Raw genomic sequence first — 25,725 nt, forward strand, 5'->3', positions numbered from 1 at the left:
AGTCTTTCGTCGTTAAAACATCAATTAATTAAGGAACAGCTGCAATTATATTTTAAATTGTAAAACTTTACGACGAAATGAGTCTTAAGTCTTAACAGTTTTGTGCTAAAGGCCCCAAAAGGTGATAGGGGTCAGTTTTGTGTCTTTTCTTTAAAAATGGATTCCTTGATTATTAAACTATCAGGAAAATAAACTGTAATGTCAAAATGAAAGTTAGAAAACGACTTTAAATACGTTTTAATCGAGATATCCTACTGTGATGAGCACAAATTTCTGAAGAAATTCAAACGCTGTTTCCACATTGTTTCCCTGTTATAACCACTTTCGTGTAATACCTTGCCAGAAAGCAAAATTGTTCAATTTATTTTCAATTTCAATTTCAATTTGTTCAAAAAGAACGTATAAAATAACGATCAAAAGATTTGTCTGCAAAAGTTAAGGAGTAAACAAACCTGGTCGGCCATCTCGACTCTAATTTTCGAACTACTTTTCTCAAAATGGACGCCACCGTACTTCCACGAATAAAACGTTTATAACTCATTTTTAGGACTAGAAGAATCCCTTTTAGTATCAAAAGAAAGTTTAGAATCTTTACTTTTTACAAGTGTTCAAAATGGCAATTCTCAAATTTCCGACTTAAGACTTATTTCGTCTCGGAGGGTCACAATTACATTTTCATGTTTGGGATTGCTTTTAGCAAATACCTGCGACATCATCACATGCTTTGAAAACGAACCTATGGAACCAGCGAAAAAAGAAATTTATAAAAGTAAAGTGATGTGTGAGTACAAATCAAATCTGTCTAAAATACCACATTTTGTTAGATATGCAGGTTATAGTAAAATAGTTTCATAGCTTAAACGTTTAATAACAATGGACATTTTGTTCATAAAGTATTAAATATATTTTTTTCAAGAAAACAGACTACAAAACTAATGCCTTACCAAAAGCACAAAAACCGATGACACTAATATCACTGAGACGACAGTCCATCTTTTTATGTAACTAAATTTGAAACGCCCTTTGAACCCTTGCGTGTCACGTGGAACACTTTCTACACGTGTACAATTCTTATTTATATATATATATATGAGCAGTACTTGTACTCTAGGTCAAATCTGGCGGGTGACAAATAATTAGGAAACTACTTAATTTTGTGGAGAACTTCGACTTACTAAAATTTGCTTCTTAAGAAGTGATGACATTGAAAAAAATGTTTATGTGTTCCTTAATTAATTGATGTTTTCACGACGAAAGCCTTTCGTAGAAATTTGTAATCTGTGTGAGCATGCTAATTCTAATGCATTATGTTCTTATTTTATTACTCCTTTTAGTACTGAAAGCTTACAAACATTTGATATTAGGCACGTTTGTGAATTGAACAAAGGCAGAATGATCTGGTTTATCGTCATCAAAAAAAAAAAAAAGAAAAAAAACCTTTACCCTAATTTATTTTAAAAAGGTTGCTACATTACTTGCATATTTCAAATAAAAAATTTTTAATTAATTTTTGGAATAGAACGACTATATAAGTATCAAAATTAGAAGCTAGCGTCTTCAGATTTAACATCCTAAAAACCTATAAAGTTTTTTGAAATTCTGTTTGTGTTAGCAAGTCAAACACAACCAAATTTAGATAACTGGATGAATAGTTATGATAAAAATAAAGGTAAGGAGTCAACAGTAATTGTTATAAGTTTACAAAATAATATTTATCTACAACTCGTTAAAAATAAGAATAGAAGTGTCTAAGGAAGAAATTATAAAGAAGAGTCCAGTGTAACTTATAGATGGTAACTGACAACATCACAGAGATGTAATTGGAATATGTGACAATTTTAATCAGACACTATACATAGTGGAGTAAGTTAATCGCCGACAAAACTGACCTCTGATATGTTAGACCGTTTATGGAACTATGTCCAAGCTTTTGTAAAAAAAATTCATTTTATAAAAAAAACATCAGGTTTAATATTTGATATATAGAAGAAACGAAAAAGAAGAGAGAGAAAAGAAATCAACAACATACTGTACAGACGTCAACATGCAAAAACATTCAGTTCAATGTTTTTAGTCGCAACACCACTCAGCTAAAACAACAAAATTCTCAAGTGACTGTTCAAAGATTTAACATTTTATTTCTCATTTCTTCCAGATGTCATGGAAAGCAACCTGTTAGAAATCAGCCTAGGCAATGTCTCCACCGTCATCAAGAAAAAGCTGACAACACAGTAACAAAATAAAGTGTAAACTTTTATCTGCATCTTATTTACTATACAACATAATCATTTTAGACACATTTTAAATATAGCATGTAGGATGCATTCATTTTATCTCTCATTCTCTCAGTTTGTTTCATTTTTATTGATTTTTCTATTTGTCTGTATGCGTGCCTGTATTTTTATTATCTGACTACATTACCGGTAAATAATTGTCTTCAATTTCTTCACGTGTGATTTTTCCGTCCTCTGAAAATGTTAACATAGCCAACATTGAGAAAAAGAGAAATGCAAATAACTAAAATAACATTTATTGTTTTTTAAACACAAAAACTTGAACATCTGATCAATATATTTTAAATAAATTAAAAAAATAGAATAAATAATTTTAAAATTTCTTTTGTAGAAATAAAGATAATGTTTTCATTTTTTATTTATTTCTTCACACATTTAGGTTTTTTGTCCATAACTCTTGTCTGAAAGCTTTTAAACTTACTGTCACCGTCCAGACCATTGAAAAGAGCGACAAGGCAGCCTGAATCGAGAAAGTTATCATTTGGCTTATTGTCGCGAATGTCGTAAAATCTAAAAGCTGCCGACATCAAAAGAGGGGGCGACCCGGGATGTGCTCCAGCGGCAAATTCTTCGAATGTCATCAGTCCGTCTTCTGTAAAGATGATTTGCAAGTAAATATAACTGTTTTATTATTCACATGACTGGATAATGCTTATTATCATAGACTCACCCAGATCTTCAACAAACTTTTCTTTCCATTTGACCAACAAAATCAAAAATAACGGGCAATTTCCTTTTACTGAAATCTGAATTCATAAGCATTACAAGACCTCTTTAAAATCCAAGCATTTTTTTATTAATATCTTTCATAAGTTTTAATAAACACAAACGTTTAATATGCAGACTACCTTTATAGCATATTCACACACAACAACATGACTATTCAAAGAAAAACACCTACAACGAATCTTTATCCCACACATACAGATATAAACGACGCTTCAAAAATTTCACTGTCATGTGACAGAAGCTTTGGTGGCTGTCAGGCTGAGAAAAATGTGGAAATTACAAATGAATATTTAAATGATGATGATGATGATGATGATGATGATGATGACTCTTACTGTTCGAGTCATCGTTTTTGAAAGCGGCAAGCATTTCACTGAATTCAACGACCCCATCTTTGTTTCCGTCGACGAGATCAAACAGGGAGTCAGATGGGTCGATGCCATGGCTACAAATATAGAAACATTTTGCATCCTTTAATTGATTAATGCATGGTACTTTGAGTGTGTTGTCGTGTCACAAGCAATGTAATTAAAAAATTCTTAGAGTTTATTATACCGGCAAAAGTAAACCATATTCATAGCTGACTAGTTGAATAGGTGTATGTTCTTCCCTTCATTGTTACCTCACACAAATTTACTTTTACCTGAGAGTGACAGCCAGCAGACCAAGAAAGACAGTGACCAACATGATGTATTCTGCAGGAAGTCGGCAAACCAATCTGTCAAGAAAGAATAATTACAAATAAAGTTCTGTTCTAAAAGAACTCTCTTGTTACACCTAAAACAGTTTTTTTAAAGTATAGTATAGAAATCCAAAAATATTTGAATTTTAAACATTTTGTAGAGCTCGTTCTTTTCTATAAATAATTTATAATCTTTTATGTAAGTTCATAAATAACTGATCCATCGTAATATCGCGCTTATGAATAAAAAGCAATCATTTCAAACAAATTATAATAATGAAGCTCTGTCTCGTGCTTCTTTCATTTATCGAGATTAATTGTTTTGTTTCTGGAATCGCACCTTTGAATTTTTTTAATAGCATTCTGCTTTAAAATATTGTTAAACGATATTATTCTTTGTTCAGCATTCAAACTTTATATTTCTTTGTGATTTGGCTTCTGTTCGCCAGTGTTGGTCTGCTTGCTTCTTACAGTGGTATTTGCTTTTTAGGACACACAGTGATACACTTGGTAAAATCTTCTACACATTTCTAAAGTTGCACATAATTCTGTATACTGTACTTACCGTTTAACTAGAAGCAGGTCAGCGAGACTGAGAGTGCTTGAGTTGTGGTGTGAGGTGAGTAGATGGCAGGACCTAATATATACCTCTCCGTCGAGACAAACATTTCAATAAATCAGGGCTAAAACAAACATTTACTAAATTTCATTTCTGTTTGTGACACGTATCAGTGGCTGTTTCTGACAAGTGTTATTAATCATTGCATATGTTTGCATCAAACTTTTCCTGTAATTAGTTCTACGTGTTGAGTTTCCAAATGATGAAGTCTGCGGCAGGTGTCGTCACAGTTTCTTTGTTCCTGTTCGTGCGTGCTTGTGCACCAGACAGAAACCAAGACAGAAGAATCGTCCTTAGCCGAGGAACGTGAACTATTATGAATTTTGTGTTGACTGGTCAGCCTGAAATTCGTTGTATCAACGTTGCATTCAAAACTATATGTAGCAAGAATTTACCAACTTTTAACCCACTACTAACCTTCTGTTAGAGTTTGATTACAAGTAGCAGGGATGTTGTTGTTCGCACTTCTGTCAAACTGGTGCATCTCATGAAACAATGTAAATTGATGTTGACAGTTGTTTACAATTACAGTGTTACTGACATTGTTATTGCTGCAAGCGATTGCTTCACGGCTCACATCATCATTAACACATTTTGTTTTGAATCACTACACATAGCGCTATCTTCTGATGAAAATGAATGTTTGCCAATAGCAAAAATATCAAAATGAATTGAGTTGGTGGTGTGAAAAGTTTTGCGTATTTGCAGCATTTGCTATCGTCTCTTTTGTCCAGGCAGCAACTTTCATTTGTTTTGTCCAGTAAACTCCAGTAGACCAGTCGCTCACCCACCTCTAGTTCAAACGGTAAGCAGAGTATACAGATTTAAGTGGAATTTTAGAAAAAGTTAAGAAGACTCTACGAAATTTATCGCTCTGTGTCCTAAAAAGCTAATAACAATGTAAGAACCAAGAAGACCAATACTGACGAACAAAAGCCAATGAAATATAAAGTTAATCCATTATTCTAAATCGGTTATTTCAATCGCCTGCACGGTAACAGAGAGTTAAAGAGCTTTATGACAATAGCGTTGGACAAAAGACCTTTATTCTACAAAAGATATTTTTCAAAAAAGATGTTTTTTAAATTTTAATTTAATTATATTTATCTTTTTTGTTTTTAAAGAAAAAAATTTCTTTTTAATTTATTTGCATTTCTCTTTTTATTATGTCAATATTTGCCGAGAATGAAGAAATCAAACGTGAAGAAATTGAAGAAAATTATTTACCGGTGATGTAGTCAGCTAATATAAATACAGGCAGGCATACAGACAAACCAAAAAATCAATAACAATGAAATACGTGAGAAAGAATGAAAGATAACGTTAATGCATCATATATGTTACTTTGATAATGTTGCTTAAATGTTTATGCTGTATAGTAAATAACACGAAATAATTGTTTATGGTCTATTGTGTTTCTGTTCTTTTTTTCAGCTATTTCTTGGTAAGTAGGACGGGAACAGGAAAGAACAAGCTTAGACAGATTACTAACAGGTTGTTTTGCCCGACACCTGCAAAAACTGACAAATAAATGTTAAATCATTGAGCAGTCACATGGGACTTGTGTTGTTTATGATGTGTGTTGATAAAAATAGACTTGAAGACATTGCAAAGAACGTTTTATAACATGATGACATCTCTACATCATGTTGTTTGTCTCTTTTATCTTTTTTACTTCTTCCGCTATTTTCTAAAACCGGATTTTAAATAAAGTTTAGTCATAGTTCCACAAACGCACTAACATATCAGATGTCAGTTTTGTCGGCGATAAATTTACTCCACTCTAGTGTCTGATTAAAATTCTCATATTCCAATTACAGCTCTATGGTGTTTATCAGCTACCATTTATAAGTTACACTGGACTCTTCTGTGTAGTTAATTCCTTAGACAGACCTATTCAAAGTCGACACCATCAGGTTTAGAGCCACAAGAAGGAAGAAGACACAAGTATTTCTTATGGTTGCTGTTTCTCTGTAAAGTTCAGTAAGTGCACAACAGTTCTCTTTTTCAATAAGAAGCAACAGCACACGCACGCACGCATTCACAAACACACAGAGCTGCAAACATTCATTGTTCTGCTTCTTTTGTCATTTTAATTTACTTATGTTACAAATTACAGCTCTGCGGTGGTCGTCAGAAGCTATTTATAAGCTACACTCTTCTTTGTAATTACTTCCTTAGGCACTCCATTTTTATTTTTAACGATTTCAAGATAAATATAATTTTGTAAACTTACAACAATACTGTTGATGCTTTACCTTTATTTTCATCATATTTTTTCATCCAGTTATCTAAATATGCGTGTGTGTGTGTGTGTGTGTGTGTGTGTGTGTGTGTGTGTGTGTGTGTGTGTGTGTGTGTGTGTGTGTGTGTGTGTGTGTGTGTGTGTGTGTGTGTGTTTGATTCGCTACCACAAACAGAATCTCGAAAACTCCATCAATTTTTACTGTTTTAAATCTGAATACGTTAACATTTGATTGGATTCTTATAATATTGTCCTTCTATTTCAACATTTAAAAAAATTGTTTTGAAGTATGCAAGTAAAGTAGATACAGTTTCAAAAGAAATTAGGATAAAGGTTTATTTTCTCTTTAGTTTTAAAAAAAAAATATGATAACCATGAAGCAGATCACGCTGCATTTTTTCAATTCACAAAAGTGTGGAGTAGGTTTATCGCCGTCAAAACTGACTTCTTATATGTTAGGCCATTTATGGAACTATGTCCAAGCTTTTTCTTAAATTCATTTTATAAAATAGCAGGTTTAATATTTGATATACAGAAGAAATAAAAAAGAAAAAAAGAGAACAGATATCAACAACTTAATCTACAAACGTCAACAAGTGCAGAAACATTCAGTTCAATGTTTTTAGTCGCAATTCGAACACCACCCAGCTAAAACAACAAAAATCTCAAGTGAATTTTCAAAGATTTAACATTTATTTGTCATTTCTACCAGGTGTCGGGCAAAGCAGCCTGTTAGTAATCAGCCTAGGCTTGTTCTTTGCTGTCACCGTCCTACTTCACAAGGAATAGCTGAAAAAAACCAAGAAACACAATAGAGTATAAACATTTATTTGTATCTTATTCATGATGATGATGTCGATTTGTAATGCGCAGGTAACCATTCCAAAGAATGCTCATTGCGCATGAACAGTAAAAAATGTAGACTGAAGTGTTTCTTGGTAGTTTAAGACTGGTTGGAAAGAAACAGATGAGTTTTCAGATTTTTTGCGGAACGTGGTTGGTGAGGTGATGGTTGAGAGCTATTTACTATACAGCGTTATCATTTTAGACACATTTTTACATAATTTGTAAGATGTATTAACTTTATCTCTCATTCTCTCCCATTTGCTTCATTTTATTAATTTTTCTATTTGTCTGTATGCCTGCCTGTATTTTTATTAGTTGAACACATTACCGGTAAATAATTGTCTTTCATTTCTTGACGTGTGATTACTCCGTTCTCTGAAAATGTTAACATAGACAGCATTAAGAAAAAAAAAGAGATGCACATAAATTAAAATAACATTTATTTTTAAAACACAAAAAGCTTAAACATTGATAAAAATATTTAAAATAAATTCTAGAAAAAAATCATTTTCAAAGTTCTTTTGTGGAAATAAAGATAATGTTTTTATTTTTAATTTATTTTTTCACACATTTAGGTTTTGTGTCCATAACTCTTGTCTGAAAGCTTTTGAACTCACTGTTAACGTCCAGGTCGTCAAAAAAAGCGACAACACAACCTGAATCGAGAACGCCATTATTTTTCTCATTGTCGCGATCGTCGAAATATCTAAAAGCTTCCCTCATGGAAAGAGGGGGCGCCCCGGGATGTGGTCCAGCGGCGAATTCTTCGAATGTGATCAGTCCGTCTTCTGTAAAGATAATTTGCAAGTTAATATAACTGTTTTCTTTTTCGCATGATTGGGTAATGGTTTTAATCATGAACTCACCCAGATCTTCAACAAACTTTACTTTTCATTTGACCTACAAAAACAAAAATTTCTTTTTACTGAAATCTGGATTCATAAGCATAACAAGAGCTCTATAAAATCAAAAAAAAACTTTTGGTTAGTTTGTTTCTTAAGTTTTAATTAACACAAAAATTTCACTGTCATATGACAGAAGCTTTGGAAGCTGCCTCAACCATAAACCCTGTAATGTTTGAAAGGCTATCAGGCTGAGGAAACTGTGGAAAAAGTACAAGTGAATATTTAAATGATGATGATGATGATGATGATGATGATGATGATGATGATGATGATGATGATGATGATGATGATGATGATGATGATGATGATGATGATGATGATGATGATGATGATGATGATGATGATGATGATGATGATGATGATGATGATGATGATGATGATGATGATGATTCTTACTGTTCACGTCAACGATGTTATAAGTGCCAAACATTTCATTGAGTCGAACGACCCCATCTTTGTTTCCGTCGAGTACATCATACAGGGATTTTGATGTTTCGGCGTCAAGGCTACAAATATAGAAACATTTTGCAACCATCGATCTTATTAAAACATAGTTATTTGAGTGTGTTATCGTGTCACAGCAAAGTAAGAAAAAATCTAAGAGTTTATTATACCGGCAAAAATAAACCATATTCATAGCTGACGGCATGTCACCTATAACGATTTTGCCAACAGTTTAGTTGAGTAGGTGTATGTTCTTCCCTTCATTGTCACCTCACACAAATTGACTTTTACCTGAGAGTGACAGCCAGCAGACCAAGAAAGACGATTACCAACATGATGGATTCTGCAGGGAAGTCGGCAAACCAATCTGTCAAGAGAGAACAATTAGAAATAAAGTTCTATTCTAAAAGAACTCTCCTGTTACATCTTGGTTTTTTTTTTTAAATTAAAATCTAAGAATCCAAACATGTTTAAATTTTAAACATTTCGTACAGCTGGTTCTATTCTATAAAAGATGAATACTCTGTTATGTAAGTTCATAAATATGTCACCTTTAGTTTTATTTCTCTTCTGTACAAATCGTAAATATTATTATAAAGGGTAAATTATTGTAACATGGACGAATAAATCTCTTCTTTACTCTTTTAAAAATAAAGCGCTTTAAAAATAATAATGATAATGTCTAAATGATCAATCGTTATATCCCGCTAGTGAATAAAAAGCAATCACTTCAAAGAAATTATAATCTCAAAGCTCTGTCACGTGCTTCTTTCATTTATCTACATTAAGAATTTCTCTATATCGTTTGGTTTCTGTGATCGCACATTTGAATCATTTTAATAGTATTCTGCTTTTAAATATTGTTACACGATATTATTCTTTCTTTAGCATCACGGATTAACTTTATATTTGTGATTTGGCTTCTGTTCGCCAGTGTTGGTCTTCTCTCTTCTTTCGGTGTTATCTGCTTTTTAGGACACAGTCAAACATTTGGTAAAATCTTCTAAACATTGCTTAAGTTCCACATAATTCTGTATACTGTACTTACCGTTTGAACTAGAAGCAGGTCAGCGAGATTGAGAGTGCTTGAGTTGTGGTTTGAGGTGAGGAGGTCGCAGGACCTAATATATACCTGTCCGTCATGACAGACATTTCAATAAATCAGGGCTAAAACAAACATTTACTAAATTTGATTTCTGTTTGTGACACGCACTAGTTGCTGTTTTTGACAAGTGTTATTAATCCTTACATATTTTTGCATCAAATTTTCCTGTAATTAGTTCTACGTGTTGAGTTTCTAGATTAGGAAGTCTGCGGCAGGTGTCAGCACGGTGTCTTTGTTCCTGTTCGTGCATGCTTGTGCACCCGACAGAAACCAATCATCCAATAATCCAAATCCGTTTGGATTTCTGTTCGCTGCCTTTGTTAGACTCCTAAATAATATTCAGACAACGACAGAATCATAATTTATGTCTTATTCAATCGCACTACTGTCAAACTGCTGCATCTCATAAACAATATAAATTGACCTTGACAGTTGTTTACAGTTACAGCGTTGCTGATAGTGTTATTGTTACTATCGATTGCATCACGGCTCACATCATTATTAAAACATTTTGTTTCTAATCTCTACACAAAGCGCTATCTTCTGATGAAAATGAATTTTTGCCAATAGAACTAATATCAAAATGAAATGAGTTGATGGTGTGATGAGTTTTGCGTATTCGTAGCATCTGCTATTGTCTGTTTGCACAGGCAGCAACTTTCCTTTGTTTTGTTATAGAAAGATATCCTATTTAATAGCATTATTTTTACGCTGTATTGAAATTTAATCCCTCATTCTTTATAATGGTCATCATACTGGTTGAGATTTATATTTATCAGTAACCTTGTACTTACTTCTAATGTCTTACTTTTGCGACTTCGATAGGGACGACACTTTTATGTTCTACTATCGATGCTACACAAACTGATAATCATCCATTACCCGCCAAAACACCAAACAATAATAGCCTTTCATCTTAACATTTACATCTCATCTGGGATGTTATTGCCTTTACTCTGTTGTTTCTGCACCACAGATGGATCGGAACGACGAAACTAAGTCGCGCGGAACAGTTTTGTGCTAGAGGACCCGAAAGGGGACAGGGGTCAGTTTAGTGCAGTTTGGCTTTTCTTTAAAAATCGATTCCCTGGTTATTAAACTATCACGAAAATGCACTGATATGTTAAAATAAAAGTTAAAAATCCACTTTAAATACGTTATAATCGAGGCACCCTTCTGCGATATGTAAATATTTCTGATGAAATTTTGTTTCCACAATGTTTCACTGTTATAACCCATTTAGTGTTATACCTAGCCAGAAAGCCCGGAGTCTATTAGTTCAATTTCTTTTAAGAACGTATCAAATGTCGATCAACAGATTTGTCTCTAAAAGTTTAGGAGTAAACAATCCTGGTCGGCCTTCTCGACGCTAATTTTTGAACCCGCTTTTTTCAAAATGGCCGCCACCATACTTTCACACTTCAAACGCAGTTTTAGGACTAGAAGAATCCCTTTTGTATCAAAAGAAAGTTTAGAATCTTTACTTTTTACAAATGTACAAAATGGCAATTCTACAATTTCCGACTTAAGAATCATTTTCTCGTGGAAGGTCACAATTACATTTTCAAAATTGGGATTGCTTACAGCAAATACCTGCATAATCAACACATGCGTTTAAAATGAGCCCAATGTCAGCAACACTGTAATTGTACACAACTGTCAAGAATCTGTTTCTAGTCTTTCATGAGTTGTAGCAGTTTTACAGTAGTGCGATTGAATAAGAATTATTATTAATTACTAGTATTAGTAGTATGATAACATACATCTAATAGAAGGTTAGTAGTGGGTTAACAGTCGGCAAATTTTTGCTACATATAGTTTTAAATGCAACTTTGATACAACGGACTTCATGCTGACCAGTCAAAACAAAATTCATAATAGTTCAATTCCTCGGCTAGTGACCACATTTTCACGATTCTTCTTTCTTGGTTTCTGTCTGGTTCACAAACATGCGCAGACAGAAACAAAGAAACCGTGACGACACCTGCCGCAGACTTCATAATTTGGAAACTCTACACGTAGAACTAATTACAAGAAAATTTGATGCAAAAATATGTAAGGATTAATAAAACTTGTCACAAACAGCCACTGGTGCGTGTCACAAACAGAAATCAAATTTATAAATGTTTGTTTTAGCCCTGATTTATTGAAATGTCTGTCACGACAGAGAGGTATATATTCGGTCCTGCCATCTAATCAACTCACACCACAACTCAAGCACTCTCTGTGTCGCTGACCTGCTTCTAGTTCAAACGGTAAGTACAGTATACAGAACGTGGAACTTAAGCAATGTTTAGAATAGAACTTAATTTCGAAGTATTGTCTCTCGACAGATTGGTTTCCCGACTTCCCTGCAGAAGACATCATGTTGGTAATCGTCTTTCTTGGTCTCCTGGTTTTCGCTCTCAGTTAAAAGTTAATTTGTGTGAGGTCACAATGAAGGTAAGAACATACACTTATTTAAATAGTCTGCAATTAATATGGTTTACTTTTGCCGGTGTAATAAAGTCTAAGATTTTTTTAATAATTTTGTTGTGAAACAACAACACACTCAAAGTACCCTGCATTAATCAGATTAAAGGATGCAAAATGTTTCTATATTTGTAGCCAAGGCGCCGACCTGTCTAAATCACTGTGTGATCTAGTCGACGGACCAATGATGGGGTCGTTCAATTCAGTGAAATGTTTGCCGGTTATAACAACGATGACTTGAACAATCATCAATCATCAATCATCAATAATCATCATCACCAAAATATTCATTTGAAATTTTTCACATTTTCGTCAACCTGATTTCATTTTCAAAAATTACGGGGTTCTTGGTTGAGGAAGGTACCAAAGCTTCTGTCACATGACAGTGAAATTTAAAGGCGTCGGTTTGTATTTCAAAAGGTGTTTATATATCTGTGGATGGGAAAAAGATTCGTTGAGGGTGGTTTTCTTTGGATACTTATGTTGGTGTGTGTGAAAATGCTATAAAGGTAGTCTGCGCATTAAATATTTGTGTTCATTAAAATTTAAGAAACAAACTAATCACGAATTCTGGAATTTTGAAGAGAGGCTTTTATGCTTATGAATCATATTTCAGTAAAAAGAAATTGCCCATTACTTTTTAGCTTTACCCAATCATGTTAAGAAGAAAACAATTGTATTTACGTGGACATCATCTTTACAGAAGACGGACTGCTGACCCCCATAGAATTCGCAATTGGAGCACATCCTGGGGCGCACCCTCTTTCAATCGAGGAAGCTTTTAGATTTTACGACAGTCGCGACGATGAGAAAAATAATAATCTTATCGATTCAGGTTCTCTTGTCGCTCTTTTTGATGGCCTGGACTGTACAGTATAATATCAGGGTTAATATTTGATATCCAGAAGAAATAAAAAAGAAAAAAAGAGAAAAGATATCAACAACTTAATCTACAGACGTCAACAAGTGCAAAAACATTCAGTTCAATGTTTTTAGTCGCAACACCACTCAGGTAAAACAACAAAAATCTCAAGTTAATTTTGAAAGCTTTAACATTTATTTGTCATTTCTACCAGGTGTCGGGCAAAGCAGCCTGTTAGTAATCAGCCTAGGCGTGTTCTTTGCTGTCACCGTCCTGGTTACCAAGGAATAGCTGACAACACAGCAACAAAATAGAGTGTAAACATTTATTTGCATGTGATCTACTATATAGCATAATCATTTTGGACACATTTTAAATAGCACGCATTACCTTTATCTCTCATTCTCTCCCATTCGCTTCATTTTATTGATTTTTCTATTTGTCTGTATGCCTGCCTGTATTTTTATTAGCTGGCAAATTACCGGTAAATAATTCTCTTTCATTTCTTGAAGTGTGAGTTTTCCGTTCTCTGAAAATATTAACATAGTCAGCATTAAGAAAAAGATAGATGCACATAAATTTAAATAACATTTATTTTTTAAAATACAAAAAAAAAAACTTGAATATTGTTAAAATTATTTAAAATAAATTTAAAAATTAAAAAAAAATCATTTTCAAAGTTCTTTTGTAGAAATAAAGATGATGTTTTCATTTTTAATTTATTTTTTCACATTTTTAGTTTTTGTGTCCATAACTCTTGTCTAAAAGCTTTTAAACTTACTGTTACCGTCCAGGCCGTCAAAAAGAGCGACAACACCACCTGAATCGATTACGTTATCATTTTTCTCATTGTCTCGACTGTCGTAAAATTTAAAAGCTTCCTCGATTGAAAGAGGGGGCGACCCGGGATGTGGTCCAGCGGCGAATTCTACGGGGGTCAGTAATCCGTCTTCTGTAAAGATGATTTGCAAGTAAATACAATTGTTTTCTTCTTAACATGATTGAGTAAAACTTATTATCATGAACTCACCCAGATCTTAAATAAACTTTACTTTTCATTTGACCTACAAAAACAGATATAACGAGCAATTTCTTTTTACTGAAATCTGGATTCATAAGCATAACATGAGCTCTATAAAATCAAAGAACTTTTGATTAGTTTGTTTCATAAGTTTTAATTAACACAAAAATTTCAATGTCACTTGACAGACTCTTTGGTATGAGCATGATGATGATGATGCACTCATCTATGATTTTGTAGATTGTTAAAATTTTAATGATGATGATAATGTTGATGATGATGACGATGATGATGATGATGATTCTTACTGTTCAAGTCAACGATGCTATAAGCGGCAAACGCGTCACTGAGTCGAGCGACCCCATCTTTGTTTTTGTCGATGAGATCATACAGTGATTTAGATGTTTCGGCGTCAAGGCTACAAATATAGAAACATTTTGCAACCTTTGATCTTATTAAAACATGGTTCTTTGAGTGTGTTGTCGTGTCACAACAATGTAATAAAAAATATTAGAGTTTATTATACCGGCAAAAATCACCTATAACGTTTTTCAAACAGACTATTTAAATAAGTGTATGTTCTTCCTTTCATTGTTACCTCACACAAATTAACTTTCACCTGAGAGCGACAACCAGCAGACCAAGAAAGACGATAACCAACATGATGTATTCTGCAGGGAAGTCGGGAAACCAATCTGTCAAGAGAGAACATTTAGAAATAAAGTTCTATTCTAAAAGAATTCTCTTGTTACACCTTAAACACGTAATTCTGTATACTGTACTTACCGTTTGAACAAGAAGCAGGTCAGCGAGATTGAGAGTGCTTGAGTTGTTGTGTGAGGTAAGGAGATGGCAGGACCTATTATATACCTCTCCGTCGAGACAAACATTTCAATAAATCAGGGCTAAAACAAACATTTACTAAATTTGATTTCTGTTTGTGACACGCACCAGTGGTTGTTTGTGACAAGTGTTATTAATCATTACATATTTTTGCATCAAATTTTCCTGTAATTAGTTCTACGTGTTGAGTTACCAAATGATGAAGTCTGCGGCAGGTGTCAGCACGGTGTCTTTGTTCCTGTTCGTGCATGCTTGTGCACCCGACAGAAACCAATCATCCATATATCCAAATCCGTTGGGATTTCTGTTCGCTGCCTTTGTTAGACTCCTAAATAATATTAAGACAACGACAGAATCATAATCTATGTCTTATTCAATCGCACTTCTGTCAAACTGCTGCATCTCATAAAACAATGTAAATTGACCTTGACAGTTGTTTACAAGTACAGTGTTGCTGACATTGTTATTGTTGCTATCGATTGCATCACGGCTCACATCATTATTAACACATGTTGTTTTTAATCTCTACACAAAGCGCTATCTTCTGATGAAAATGAATGTATGCCAATAGCAATAATATAAAAATTGAAATGAGTTGATGGTGTGATGTGTCTTGCTATTCGTAGCATCTGTTATTGTCTGTTTGCACAGGCAGCAACTTTCCTTTGTTTTGTCCAGTAGAAAGATATCCTACTTAATAGCATTGTATTTTCGCTGTATTGAAATTAAAATTTAATCCCTCATTGTTTATACTGATCATCATACTGATTGAGATTCATATTTATCTGTAACCTTGAATTTAACTGTTTGTTAGGAACAGGGATTGTTGCCCCTGTCTGTTGTTAGTCAGAGATTATTGCCCTTAGCTGTATGTGAGTGTGTTTGCTGCGTCGTGGTTTAGCGTCAGAACCCGACGTCATTTTATGACGCAATTTGAGAGGTACGTAGCGTGAAAATTTTTTCGGAAGACAGCAGACGACGGGGAGTCGAGAGAGAGGAAAGACAGGCGTGAAAGAGGTCTTGTTGTACGTGTGGATACAGAGACGGCTGGGAGAAGTGAAGAGAGGCGGACTATGGAGTGTCCGCTTTGGATCTTGTGTATTTTGTTGCGTTTTCTGTCTGACCATGGTAATTCTAATGCGTTATATTCTTATTTTATTGCTCTTTTTAATGCTGAAAGTTTACAAATATTTGATGTTAGGCACTTTTGCGAATTGAAAAAAATGCAGCGTGATCTGGTTTATCGTCATTATAATTTTTTGTAATAAACCAAACAGAAAAAAACCCTGTTAATCTAATTTTTTTTAAAGGCTGCTACATTACTTTCACGCTTCAAAACAATTTTTTAAATTACTTTTTTGAATAGAAGGACAATATTAATATCAAATTAGACGCTAGAGTCTTCACATTAAACACCCAAAAAACCTCTAAAGTTTTCGAAATTCTGTTTCTTGTAGCGAATCACACACACACACACACACACACACACACACACACACACACACACACACACACACACACACACACACACACACACACACACACACACACACACACACACACACACACACACACATTTAGATAACTGGATGAATAGTTATCATGCAAATAAAGGTAAAGCATCAACAGATTAATTGTTGTAAGTTTACCAAATTATATGTATCTACTACTCGTTAAAACTAAGAATAGAAGTAATTATAAAGAAGGGTCCAGTGTAAGTTATAAATGGTAACTGACAAACACAACAGAGTTGTAACTGGAATGCGAGAAGTTTAATCAGACATTAGAGTGGAGTAAGTTTCTCTGCGACAAAACTGACCAGTGATATGTTAGGCCGTTTATGGAACTATGTCCAAGCTTCTTTTTTTTAAATCCATTTTACAAAATACCAGGTTTAACATTTGATATATAGAAGAAATAAAAAAGAAAAAAGAGAAAAGATATCAACAACTTAATCTACAGACGTCAACAAGTGCAGAAACTATCAGTTCAATGATTTCAATCGCAATTTGAACACCACTCAGCTAAAACAACCAAAATCTCAAGTGAATTTTCAAAGATTTGACATTTATTTGTCATTTCTACCAGGTGTCGGGCAAAGCAGCCTGTTAGTAATCAGCCTAGGCTTGTTCTTTGCTGTCACCGTCCTACTTCACAAGGAATAGCTGAAAAAAAACCAAGAAACACAATAGATTATCAACATCTTTGCATCTTATTTACAATACAACATAATCATTTTAGACACATTTTAAACATAATTTGTAGGATGCATTAACTTTATCTCTCATTCTCTCCCATTCGTTTTATTGATTTTTCTATTTGTCTGTATGCCTGCCTGTATTTTTATTATCTGACTACATTACCGCTAAATAATTCTCTGTCATTTCTTGAAGTGTGATTTCTCCGTTCTCTGAAAATGTTAACATAGTCAGCATTGAGTAAAAGAGAGAAGAACATACATAAAATAACATTTATATTTTAAAACACAAAAAATTGAACATTGGTAAAATTATTTAAAATAAATTGAAAATAAAAACAAATCATTTTCAAAGTTCTTTTGTGGAAATAAAGATAATGTTTTCGTTTTTAATTTTTTTTTCACACATTTAGGTTTTGTATAAATAACTCTTGTCTGAAAGCCTTGAAACTTACTGTTACCGTCCAGGTCTTCAAAAAAAGCGACAACGCAACCTGAATCGAGAACGCCATTATTTTTATCATTGTCGCGATCGTCGAAATATCTAAAAGCTTCCTCGATTGAAAGAGGGGGCGACCCGGGATGTGGTCCAGCGGCGAATTCTGTGAATGTCATCAGTCCGTCTTCTGTAAAGATGATTTGCAGTATATACAATTGTTTTCTTCTTAATATGATTGGGTACAGCTTATAATCATGAACTCACCCAGATCTTCAACCAACTTTACTTTTCATTTGACCCACAAAAACAAAAATAACGAGCAATTTCTTTTTATTGAAATCTGGATTCATAAGCATAACAAGAGCTCTATAAAATCCAAAAACGTTTGATTAGTTTTTAATAAGTTTTAATTAACACAAAAATTTCACTGTCATATGACAGAAGCTTTGGTAGCTGCCTCAACCATAAACATTGTAATGTTTGAAAAGGCTATCAGGCTGAGGAAAATGTTGAAAATTACAAATGAATATTGAGATGATGATGATGATGATGATGATGATGATGATGATGATGATGATGATGATGATGATGATGATGATGATGATGATGATGATGATGATGATGATGATGATGATGATGATGATGATGATGATGATGATGATGATGATGATGATGATGATCATTCTTACTGCTCAAGTCAACGATGTCATAAGCAGCAAACATTTCATTGAGTCGAACGACCCCATCTTTGTTTTGGTCGAGAAGATCAAACAGTGGTTTAGATAGGTCGAGGCCATGGCTACAAAGATAGAAGCATTTTGCAACCTTTGATCTTATTAATTCATGGTTCTTTAAGTGTGTTTTCGTGTCACAGCAATGTAGTAAAAAAATCTTAGAGTTTATTATACCGGCAAAAATAAAACATATTCATAGATGACGGCATATCACCTATAACGCTTTTGCCAACAGTTTAGTTGAATAGGTGTATGTTCTTCCCTTCATTGTCACCTCACACAAATTTACTTTTACCTGAGAGCGACAGCCAGCAGACCAAAAAAGACGATAACCAACATGATGTATCTTGCAGGGAAGTCGGCAAACCAATCTGTCCAGAGACAATAATTAGAAATAAAGTTCTATTGTAAAAGAACTCTCTTGTTACATCTTAGTTTTTTTGGGTTTTTTTTTTTAATTAAAATCTAAAAATCCAAACATGTTTTAATTTTAAACATTTCGTTTAACTGGTTATTGTTAGGAACAGGGGGTTGTCGCCCCTGTCTGTTGTTAGTCAGGGATTATTGCCCTTACCAGTATGAGAATGTGTTTGCTGCGTTTTGGTTTTGCGTCAGAACTCGACGTCATTTTATGACGCAACTTTAGAGGGACGTAGCATGAAAATTATTTGGAAGAGGGCAGACGGCTGTGTGAAGTGAAGAGAGGCGGACTGAGTGTGTGGAGCGTCCGCTTTGGATCTTGTGTGTTGATCCTAGAGGATATATTTGTGGTCGTCGACTAGGTGTCTGCCAAGTCAGCACTTACTCCTATTAAGAACCGGAACGTGTATGTGGTTCCCCCTAAGAGTTTTGTTCGTGGATATCAGCCAAGTGTTGCCAAGACTGCACAATTTTCTGGACCAGGGGAAGGGAGGAATTTACCAGAACGTTTTATTTTTGGTTGCACAGACGATAACTTCATGCAGTACGGTGTGAGTAACTAAGACTTTAACGATCTATTCGAAAACAATCGTCTACTTTGATTTACAGGCCGCAGCGTGAAAGACATACAAGCTTGATATATATATAATTCGCAGTAACGTGTGGGTGTGTGTGTGTGTGTGCTTAATGTTGACTGATATAAAAGTTTCGTTGCCCATGACAAATCTATGTGATTTGTGAATGAAAGAAAAAAGTAGGGGACGTGTGCGTAAAGTGAGTGCGAGTAGTGTGAAAGTGTGAAATGATCGCGTTCTATAAAAGATTAATACTCTTTTATGTAAGTTCATAAATATGTGACCAGCAGTTTTATTTCTGATCTGTACAAATCGTAAATATTATTATCAAAGATCGATTATTGTAAGATGGACGAATAAATTTCTCTTGAAGCTTGAAAAAACTAAAGCGGTTTAAAATAGTAATGATAATGTCTAGCTGATCCATCGTAATATCACGCTTGAGAATAAAAAGCAATCACTTCAAACAAATTATAATCTCAAAGCCCTGTCACGTGCTTCTTTCATTTACCGAGATTAAGAATTTCTTGATATCGATTCGTTTCTGGGATCACACCTTTGAATTCCTTTAATAGCATCCTTCTATTAAATATTGTTACACGATATTATCCTTGTATTCAGAATCACGGATTAACTTTATGTTTCTTTGTGATTTGGGTTCTGTTCGCCAGTGTTGGTCTTCTTGCTTCTTACGGTGTTATCTGCTTTTTAGGACACACAGTGATACATTTGGTAAAATTTTCTAAACATTGCTTAAGTTCCACATAATTCTGTATACTGTACTTACCGTTTGAACTAGAAGCAGGTCAGCGAGATTGAGAGTGCTTGAGTCGTGGTGTGAGGTGAGTAGATGGCAGGGCGAATATATACCTCTCCGTCGAGACAGACATTTCAATAAATCAGAGCTAAAACAAACATTTCCTAAATTTGATTTCTGTTTGTGACACGTATCTGTTGCTGTTTCTGACAAGTGTTATTAATCATTACATATTTTTCATTAAGTTTTCCTGTAATTAGTTCTACGTGTTGAGTTTCCAAATGATGAAGTCTTCGGCAGATGTCGTCACGGTTTCTTTGTTCCTGTCTGCGCATGCTTGTCCACCAGACAGAAACCAAGAAAGAAGAATCGTGAAAACGTGGTCCTTAGCCGAGGAATGTGAACTATTATGAATTTTGTTTTGACTGCTCAGCCTGAAATCCGTTGTATGAACGTTGAATTCAAAACTATATGTTGCAAAAATTTACCAACTTTTAACTCACTACTAACCTCCTATTAGAGTTTGATTACAAGTAGCAGGTATGATGATGATGATGATGATGATGATGATGATGATGATGATGATGATGATGATGATGATGATGATGATGATGATGATGATGATGATGATGATGATGATGATGATGATGATAAAAACCAATTTGTATAGCGCCTTTTTGCAGAATCAGCCAGACCCAAATCCGAATCCGTTGGGAGTTCTATTCGCTGCCTTTGTTAGGCTCCTGAATAATATTCAGGTAACGATAGAATCATAATTTATGTCTTATTCAATCGCACTAGTGTCAAACTGCTGCATCTCATGAAACAATATAAATTGATGTTGACGGTTGTTTCAATTACAGTGTTGCTGACATTGTTATTGCTCCTATCGATTGCTTCACGGCTCACATCATTATTAAAACATTTTGTTTTGAATGAATACACAGAGCGCTATCTTCTGATGAAAATGAATGTTTGCCAATAGCAATAATATCAAAATGAATTGCGTTGGTCGTGTAAGGAGTTTGCGCATTCGTAGCATCTCCTATCGTCTCTTTTTCCCAGACTGCTGCTTTCCTCAAAATATTTGTGGCAAGTCACTCTTTCTCCAGATCATTAGTGAAAAGGCAGCTTTTATTGTTAAGAGACAATATGATATCAAGTGTGGCTTAATGGCACTTTACGCAGATGAAACGTCCACACACACACACAACTTACACGGCGTTAAAAGATTTTAAGTAAAATTATTTACCATAAATTAAGAAGATAACAAATATAAAGAACTATGTTGAGAAGACTAACATCAGCATCACAAAAGAATGGAAGACAACAGTCAAAGCGTTCATTGGTCCACAACTTACAATCTCAACATCACGTGACTAAAACACAACATCCATGATTTGTTTTAAAATTGAATTTTTATTTTCAGTGTCTTGCAGGTATCCTTCTCACAGCATGTTCACACTAACGTGTGACCCCTGCATCATGAGCGGAGATTTGGATTATCTGACAACAGAAAAAAGTAACACTGTGAAGTTGAATACTCAAATCTCGTTCTAAGCATATTAAAGTTGTATGTCTTTGAAACAATGGCCTATGAGGCTTACTCTTTGACTAAAAATCCTCCAAGCATCGTAAAATGCATAGTAATTTCTTCAAATAATCAAGAAATAATCTGAAGATAACAAGAAAACAGTTATCATGTAGTTTGTCACATAACATATTTTATATTATTGCCAGGAATTTTTTAGAGCAGCGTATTAATTTGCATTGATTGGTTCGTTTCTTTATTTGTGCCAAGACTAGAACAAGTCCTACAGTCGAAGACGCAATCTAAAAAGATCGCTAGTGTCTCCTGTCTTAGACGGAAGAGAATTTATGCTTAATTGTCCACCTAGTTATCCTGTATGTTGAAACACGTTCACATTTCTGCTTAAAAAGAAAAACAAACTTTCAAACCTAATTACCAGCAAGCATCTAACATGCAAACAGTTGCAAACAGCGACAGAGACTCAATATACTAACTTCAAAACTGTCTTTTAGTAAATCTAATGCTAATAGGTTGTTAATACACAAGATACCGTTCTTTTTAAGTTCTCTTCTCATATGGATTTCTTTCTCCCTCTTTCTTTATATTTATATAATTATATATATATATGTTTGACTGTTTCAGAATAATGGTATTACCTCTCGAACAGCTTTTAAATGCTCTCCCAAAGACACCTTCTGGTTGTCTGAAAATATAAATGAAGCTTAGACGTTTGAGCAACGTTGTATGCTTACACAAATTGAAAACGAAATAGAAAATACATCTTACTCGGTATTTACTTGTACAACTAAGAGACGTGAACTAAAATAAATGACTCTCACTGTCATCGTCTAAAAGTTTGAATAAGTGGAGAATAGTAAATGGGTCCAAAAATCCGTGAGCTGTTCCGTCCAATTTGTCATAGAATTCGTAGGCGGCCCTGATGATATCCTGGGAGTAGTTACCAGGTCGGAGCCCATCAGCAAACTCTCTGAGGGAAACCTTGCAATTACCTGTAAAAGAAATTGTCGATTGTTCTCATTCTAATTTATTGTATTATTATTTCTGACTTCGTGTCAAAAGAACATTTTTCAACAAATATAACTACTTAGAAGTACATCGCTTTCAATTATAGTGTTTAAAGACTTACATACATACAACCGCGCATTCGTATTTACAAATAAAATTTCAAAATGTGCAAAGTTTTCGCAAATATTTAAGAATAAGTACTTGAGCAGATAATAATACAGAGAACAAAAGAAAAGACAAATTTTCCAAATAAGAACTAATCTCTTTAGATGGCGATGTTGATAATGATTATTTTAGTATTGTTGTTGTTGTTGTTGTTGTGTTGTTGTTGTTGTTGTTGTTGTTGTTGTTGTTGTTGTTGTTGTTGCAGCAGCAGCAATACCATTTTCGTCATCCGCTAGGAATTTAGTGAACACTTCATCCAGAGTGAGGTAACCATCATTGTTTGTATCAAGAGGAACAAAATCGCCATTAATTCTGGCATCATCATAGCTGTACCTGTAAATATTTACTTTTTTAGAACATTGTTGCTTCGCATGTAAGTTGGCAACATGAAAATTACTTTTTAAGAAGAAAAAAACAACTTTACTAACATTTGTTTAATGATTACATTTAAAACGTAAGTCATTTTAAATTTGACTGAACATTTTTTTTTTTTTTCAACACCCGACCATTTCGTTTCCATTGTAATGTTAACCCGTAGAAAGGTGACACTTACCCGACTACAGCAGTCACAACACCAAGAAGGATGATAATCTTCATAGTAAAATTTGCTGGGTACTCTGGTAAATAATCAGCAAGTTTTAAATTATTGTGAATTATGTCTTATCATTATAAAATAATCTCTTTTTGTAAGATTTTCTTTGATGCTTTGATAGCTGGGTTGTGTTTACAGCTGTAGACTCTTGTACTAGATGGTAGTATTACTTATTTTCTACAAACTAAATTAGTAATAATTGTAACTTAATATCTTATACTGTAAGAATTTTTTGTGAAAGAATTATACAAGCGACAACCCATTGTCCTTTTGTTTTGAATAATATAACCTGCGAAGTATTTCTTAAAGGAATAAAAGTTTACTAACAAACCTCTCATGATCAACACACGTATTCTAATATAGTAAAACATATTTCAGTGTATTGTCCTGTGTACTCACGGCTTACGCAGGTCCGACAATCAAGAGTTCTTGTGTTTCAGCTTCAGCTTGTATTGGTGTGTGGCGCGATGGTAGAATTTATACCTGTGTGAAGATGTAATTAGATGACTCAATGGGTATGAAGCATGTCAAGAGATTAATTCAAAGTTCTTTAGCTAAAGCTGACAGGCAGCTGCATACTTACTTGCTTATCTCAGGTGCTTTGAAATACACAATTTAGTCTGTGTGCTTAAGAATGTTGGTTATTATTGATTATTATCTAATTAATATGGCTTGTGCACGTCGATAGAAGCCTTAAACATATTTTCATGATACGTAAATACATTACTCATTAAGGATTATGCTTATCAGGTGAAAAATCTTTGTCGTTTAATGTGGTTGACAGGTGACCTGTGAATGACTACAAAATCGTAGATGATTTCAGACTTACATGGCTAATCACGGGCTTTGCAAAAGTATTAAAAATAATTAATAAATATTAAATTTATATTTTTTTAGTTACAAGTACCGTGCGTAAATGAATAGATTACTAAGTAAGAATTACGCCCTTCAAATTAAAAATCTTAGTCATTAGCTGTGGTTGACAGGTAACCTCTATCTGAACTACCAGCTGCTGATTTTTTTAGATTAACGCACTTGTTATAAAAACATAGGGAAATTAATTAATATTTAATTTACTGCTTGTTATCTTCAGTAGTGCGATTGTGATGTGTCTTTGTGTGTGTGCGTGTAAGTGAAAGTGTGCTTGTGTGTCCGTGCGTGTAAAGAAAAAAGCAAAGAGAATAAAAGATGTTACCTTAAAGTATTCATTCATTTAACATTTATATATATATATGCATATACATATATAATTGGGTTTCAAATTTTATTTCTCTGTGTGAGTGATTGTCAGATTACGAATGAGAAATCACTTTTTTGTTTGGTCTAGTACCAATGTATTGGTATGTGTAAACTAATGTTATCACTGTATCATTGATTTTAAGTAAATTAACCTAGCAAATTGTAGCTGTGTAGCTGATAACGTAATTAAATAACAAAATAAGTCAATATTATAAATATTTTGGTAGAAAGATCACTGCTAACCAAAAATATATTTTTTATAAACTTGGTATAAAATGGTAATTTATTCAGTTTTACACACGAATATACCACTCAATCGATTAAAAGCAAACCAATTAAAACACAGAAATATCAGAGTAAATACATACGTAAATTAAAGGGGAAAGTAAAGGTGAAGTTACAAGTATAGCTGATAATCGTATTCTTTCTAAACATTTTTTTCGGACGTCGATGTGCTAGTGCATAAGTTCGCTTGTTCGTTGCACAATAACCAAAAAAAAAATTCATAATTTGATATTGTATGATTTATATTGAAATATAAACAAATTTTTAAAACACCTTTGATAAAGAAAAAAATAACATTACCCTTTGTTTGAACTCCACCTTTTATTGAACTTGAAAAAAAAGTTCTTAAGATAGTTCTCAATGAACAAGTATTATTTTTTTTATCAGTAATTACTGCCACGGTGATGTTTAAATGCACCTGCATTCGGACAGCGGTTTCAGCCGACTTAGTTAAAGAATTTATAGTGTTAACAGATTTAGTTTTTGACATCCATAATCCCCACTTATTTTTTTTTTTGGTCTATTAAGAGGACATTGTATATATTTTGCCATTACCTCCTACTGCATGAGACACTTCGACTCTTGCACTTTTGCTTCTGCTGACAAGACCGTACAGTGTCAGTTGGTCTTGTAATTTATTTACAGTGAAAAATCTTAACTTATTTTGCAAAAGTTTAGGTATAGTTGTGTGTGTATAT

The 25,725-nt window shown here is 33.7% G+C and overlaps 5 protein-coding genes across 5 annotated transcripts; all 5 read right to left on the reverse strand.

The window, feature by feature from the left end:
- Nucleotides 1–2,112: 2,112 nt before the first annotated feature.
- Nucleotides 2,113–4,331, reverse strand: LOC112569370. Its single transcript, XM_025247168.1, has 6 exons — nt 4,271–4,331; nt 3,667–3,741; nt 3,359–3,468; nt 2,716–2,886; nt 2,422–2,468; nt 2,113–2,220 (listed from the first exon to the last, which is right to left on the reverse strand). Exons 2-6 carry the CDS (start codon nt 3,708–3,710, stop codon nt 2,188–2,190), a joined length of 405 nt encoding a protein of 134 aa, XP_025102953.1. The 5' UTR covers nt 3,711–3,741; nt 4,271–4,331; the 3' UTR covers nt 2,113–2,187.
- Nucleotides 4,332–7,246: 2,915 nt separating this feature from the next.
- On the reverse strand, nt 7,247–9,901 carry LOC112569379. The gene is made up of 6 exons (XM_025247176.1): nt 9,813–9,901; nt 9,056–9,131; nt 8,717–8,826; nt 8,033–8,203; nt 7,744–7,790; nt 7,247–7,358 (listed from the first exon to the last, which is right to left on the reverse strand). Exons 2-6 carry the CDS (start codon nt 9,097–9,099, stop codon nt 7,341–7,343), a joined length of 390 nt encoding a protein of 129 aa, XP_025102961.1. The 5' UTR covers nt 9,100–9,131; nt 9,813–9,901; the 3' UTR covers nt 7,247–7,340.
- Nucleotides 9,902–13,272: 3,371 nt separating this feature from the next.
- LOC112569361 lies at nt 13,273–15,864 on the reverse strand. The gene is made up of 6 exons (XM_025247156.1): nt 15,011–15,864; nt 14,844–14,919; nt 14,533–14,642; nt 13,985–14,155; nt 13,686–13,732; nt 13,273–13,494 (listed from the first exon to the last, which is right to left on the reverse strand). The coding sequence occupies exons 2-6, from the start codon at nt 14,885–14,887 to the stop codon at nt 13,450–13,452; spliced, it is 417 nt and encodes a 138-aa protein (XP_025102941.1). The 5' UTR covers nt 14,888–14,919; nt 15,011–15,864; the 3' UTR covers nt 13,273–13,449.
- Nucleotides 15,865–17,113: 1,249 nt separating this feature from the next.
- On the reverse strand, nt 17,114–20,290 carry LOC112569380. The gene is made up of 6 exons (XM_025247178.1): nt 20,220–20,290; nt 18,733–18,808; nt 18,393–18,502; nt 17,720–17,890; nt 17,431–17,477; nt 17,114–17,232 (listed from the first exon to the last, which is right to left on the reverse strand). Exons 2-6 carry the CDS (start codon nt 18,774–18,776, stop codon nt 17,215–17,217), a joined length of 390 nt encoding a protein of 129 aa, XP_025102963.1. The 5' UTR covers nt 18,777–18,808; nt 20,220–20,290; the 3' UTR covers nt 17,114–17,214.
- A 1,298-nt stretch (nt 20,291–21,588) lies between these two features.
- LOC112569350 lies at nt 21,589–23,995 on the reverse strand. The gene is made up of 6 exons (XM_025247139.1): nt 23,903–23,995; nt 23,465–23,528; nt 23,129–23,244; nt 22,560–22,730; nt 22,377–22,423; nt 21,589–21,695 (listed from the first exon to the last, which is right to left on the reverse strand). Exons 2-6 carry the CDS (start codon nt 23,506–23,508, stop codon nt 21,654–21,656), a joined length of 420 nt encoding a protein of 139 aa, XP_025102924.1. The 5' UTR covers nt 23,509–23,528; nt 23,903–23,995; the 3' UTR covers nt 21,589–21,653.
- Between the last annotated feature and the right edge of the window lie 1,730 nt (nt 23,996–25,725).

Source organism: Pomacea canaliculata, linkage group LG7, assembly GCF_003073045.1.
Source record: "Pomacea canaliculata isolate SZHN2017 linkage group LG7, ASM307304v1, whole genome shotgun sequence".
NCBI classification, from domain to species: domain Eukaryota; kingdom Metazoa; phylum Mollusca; class Gastropoda; order Architaenioglossa; family Ampullariidae; genus Pomacea; species Pomacea canaliculata.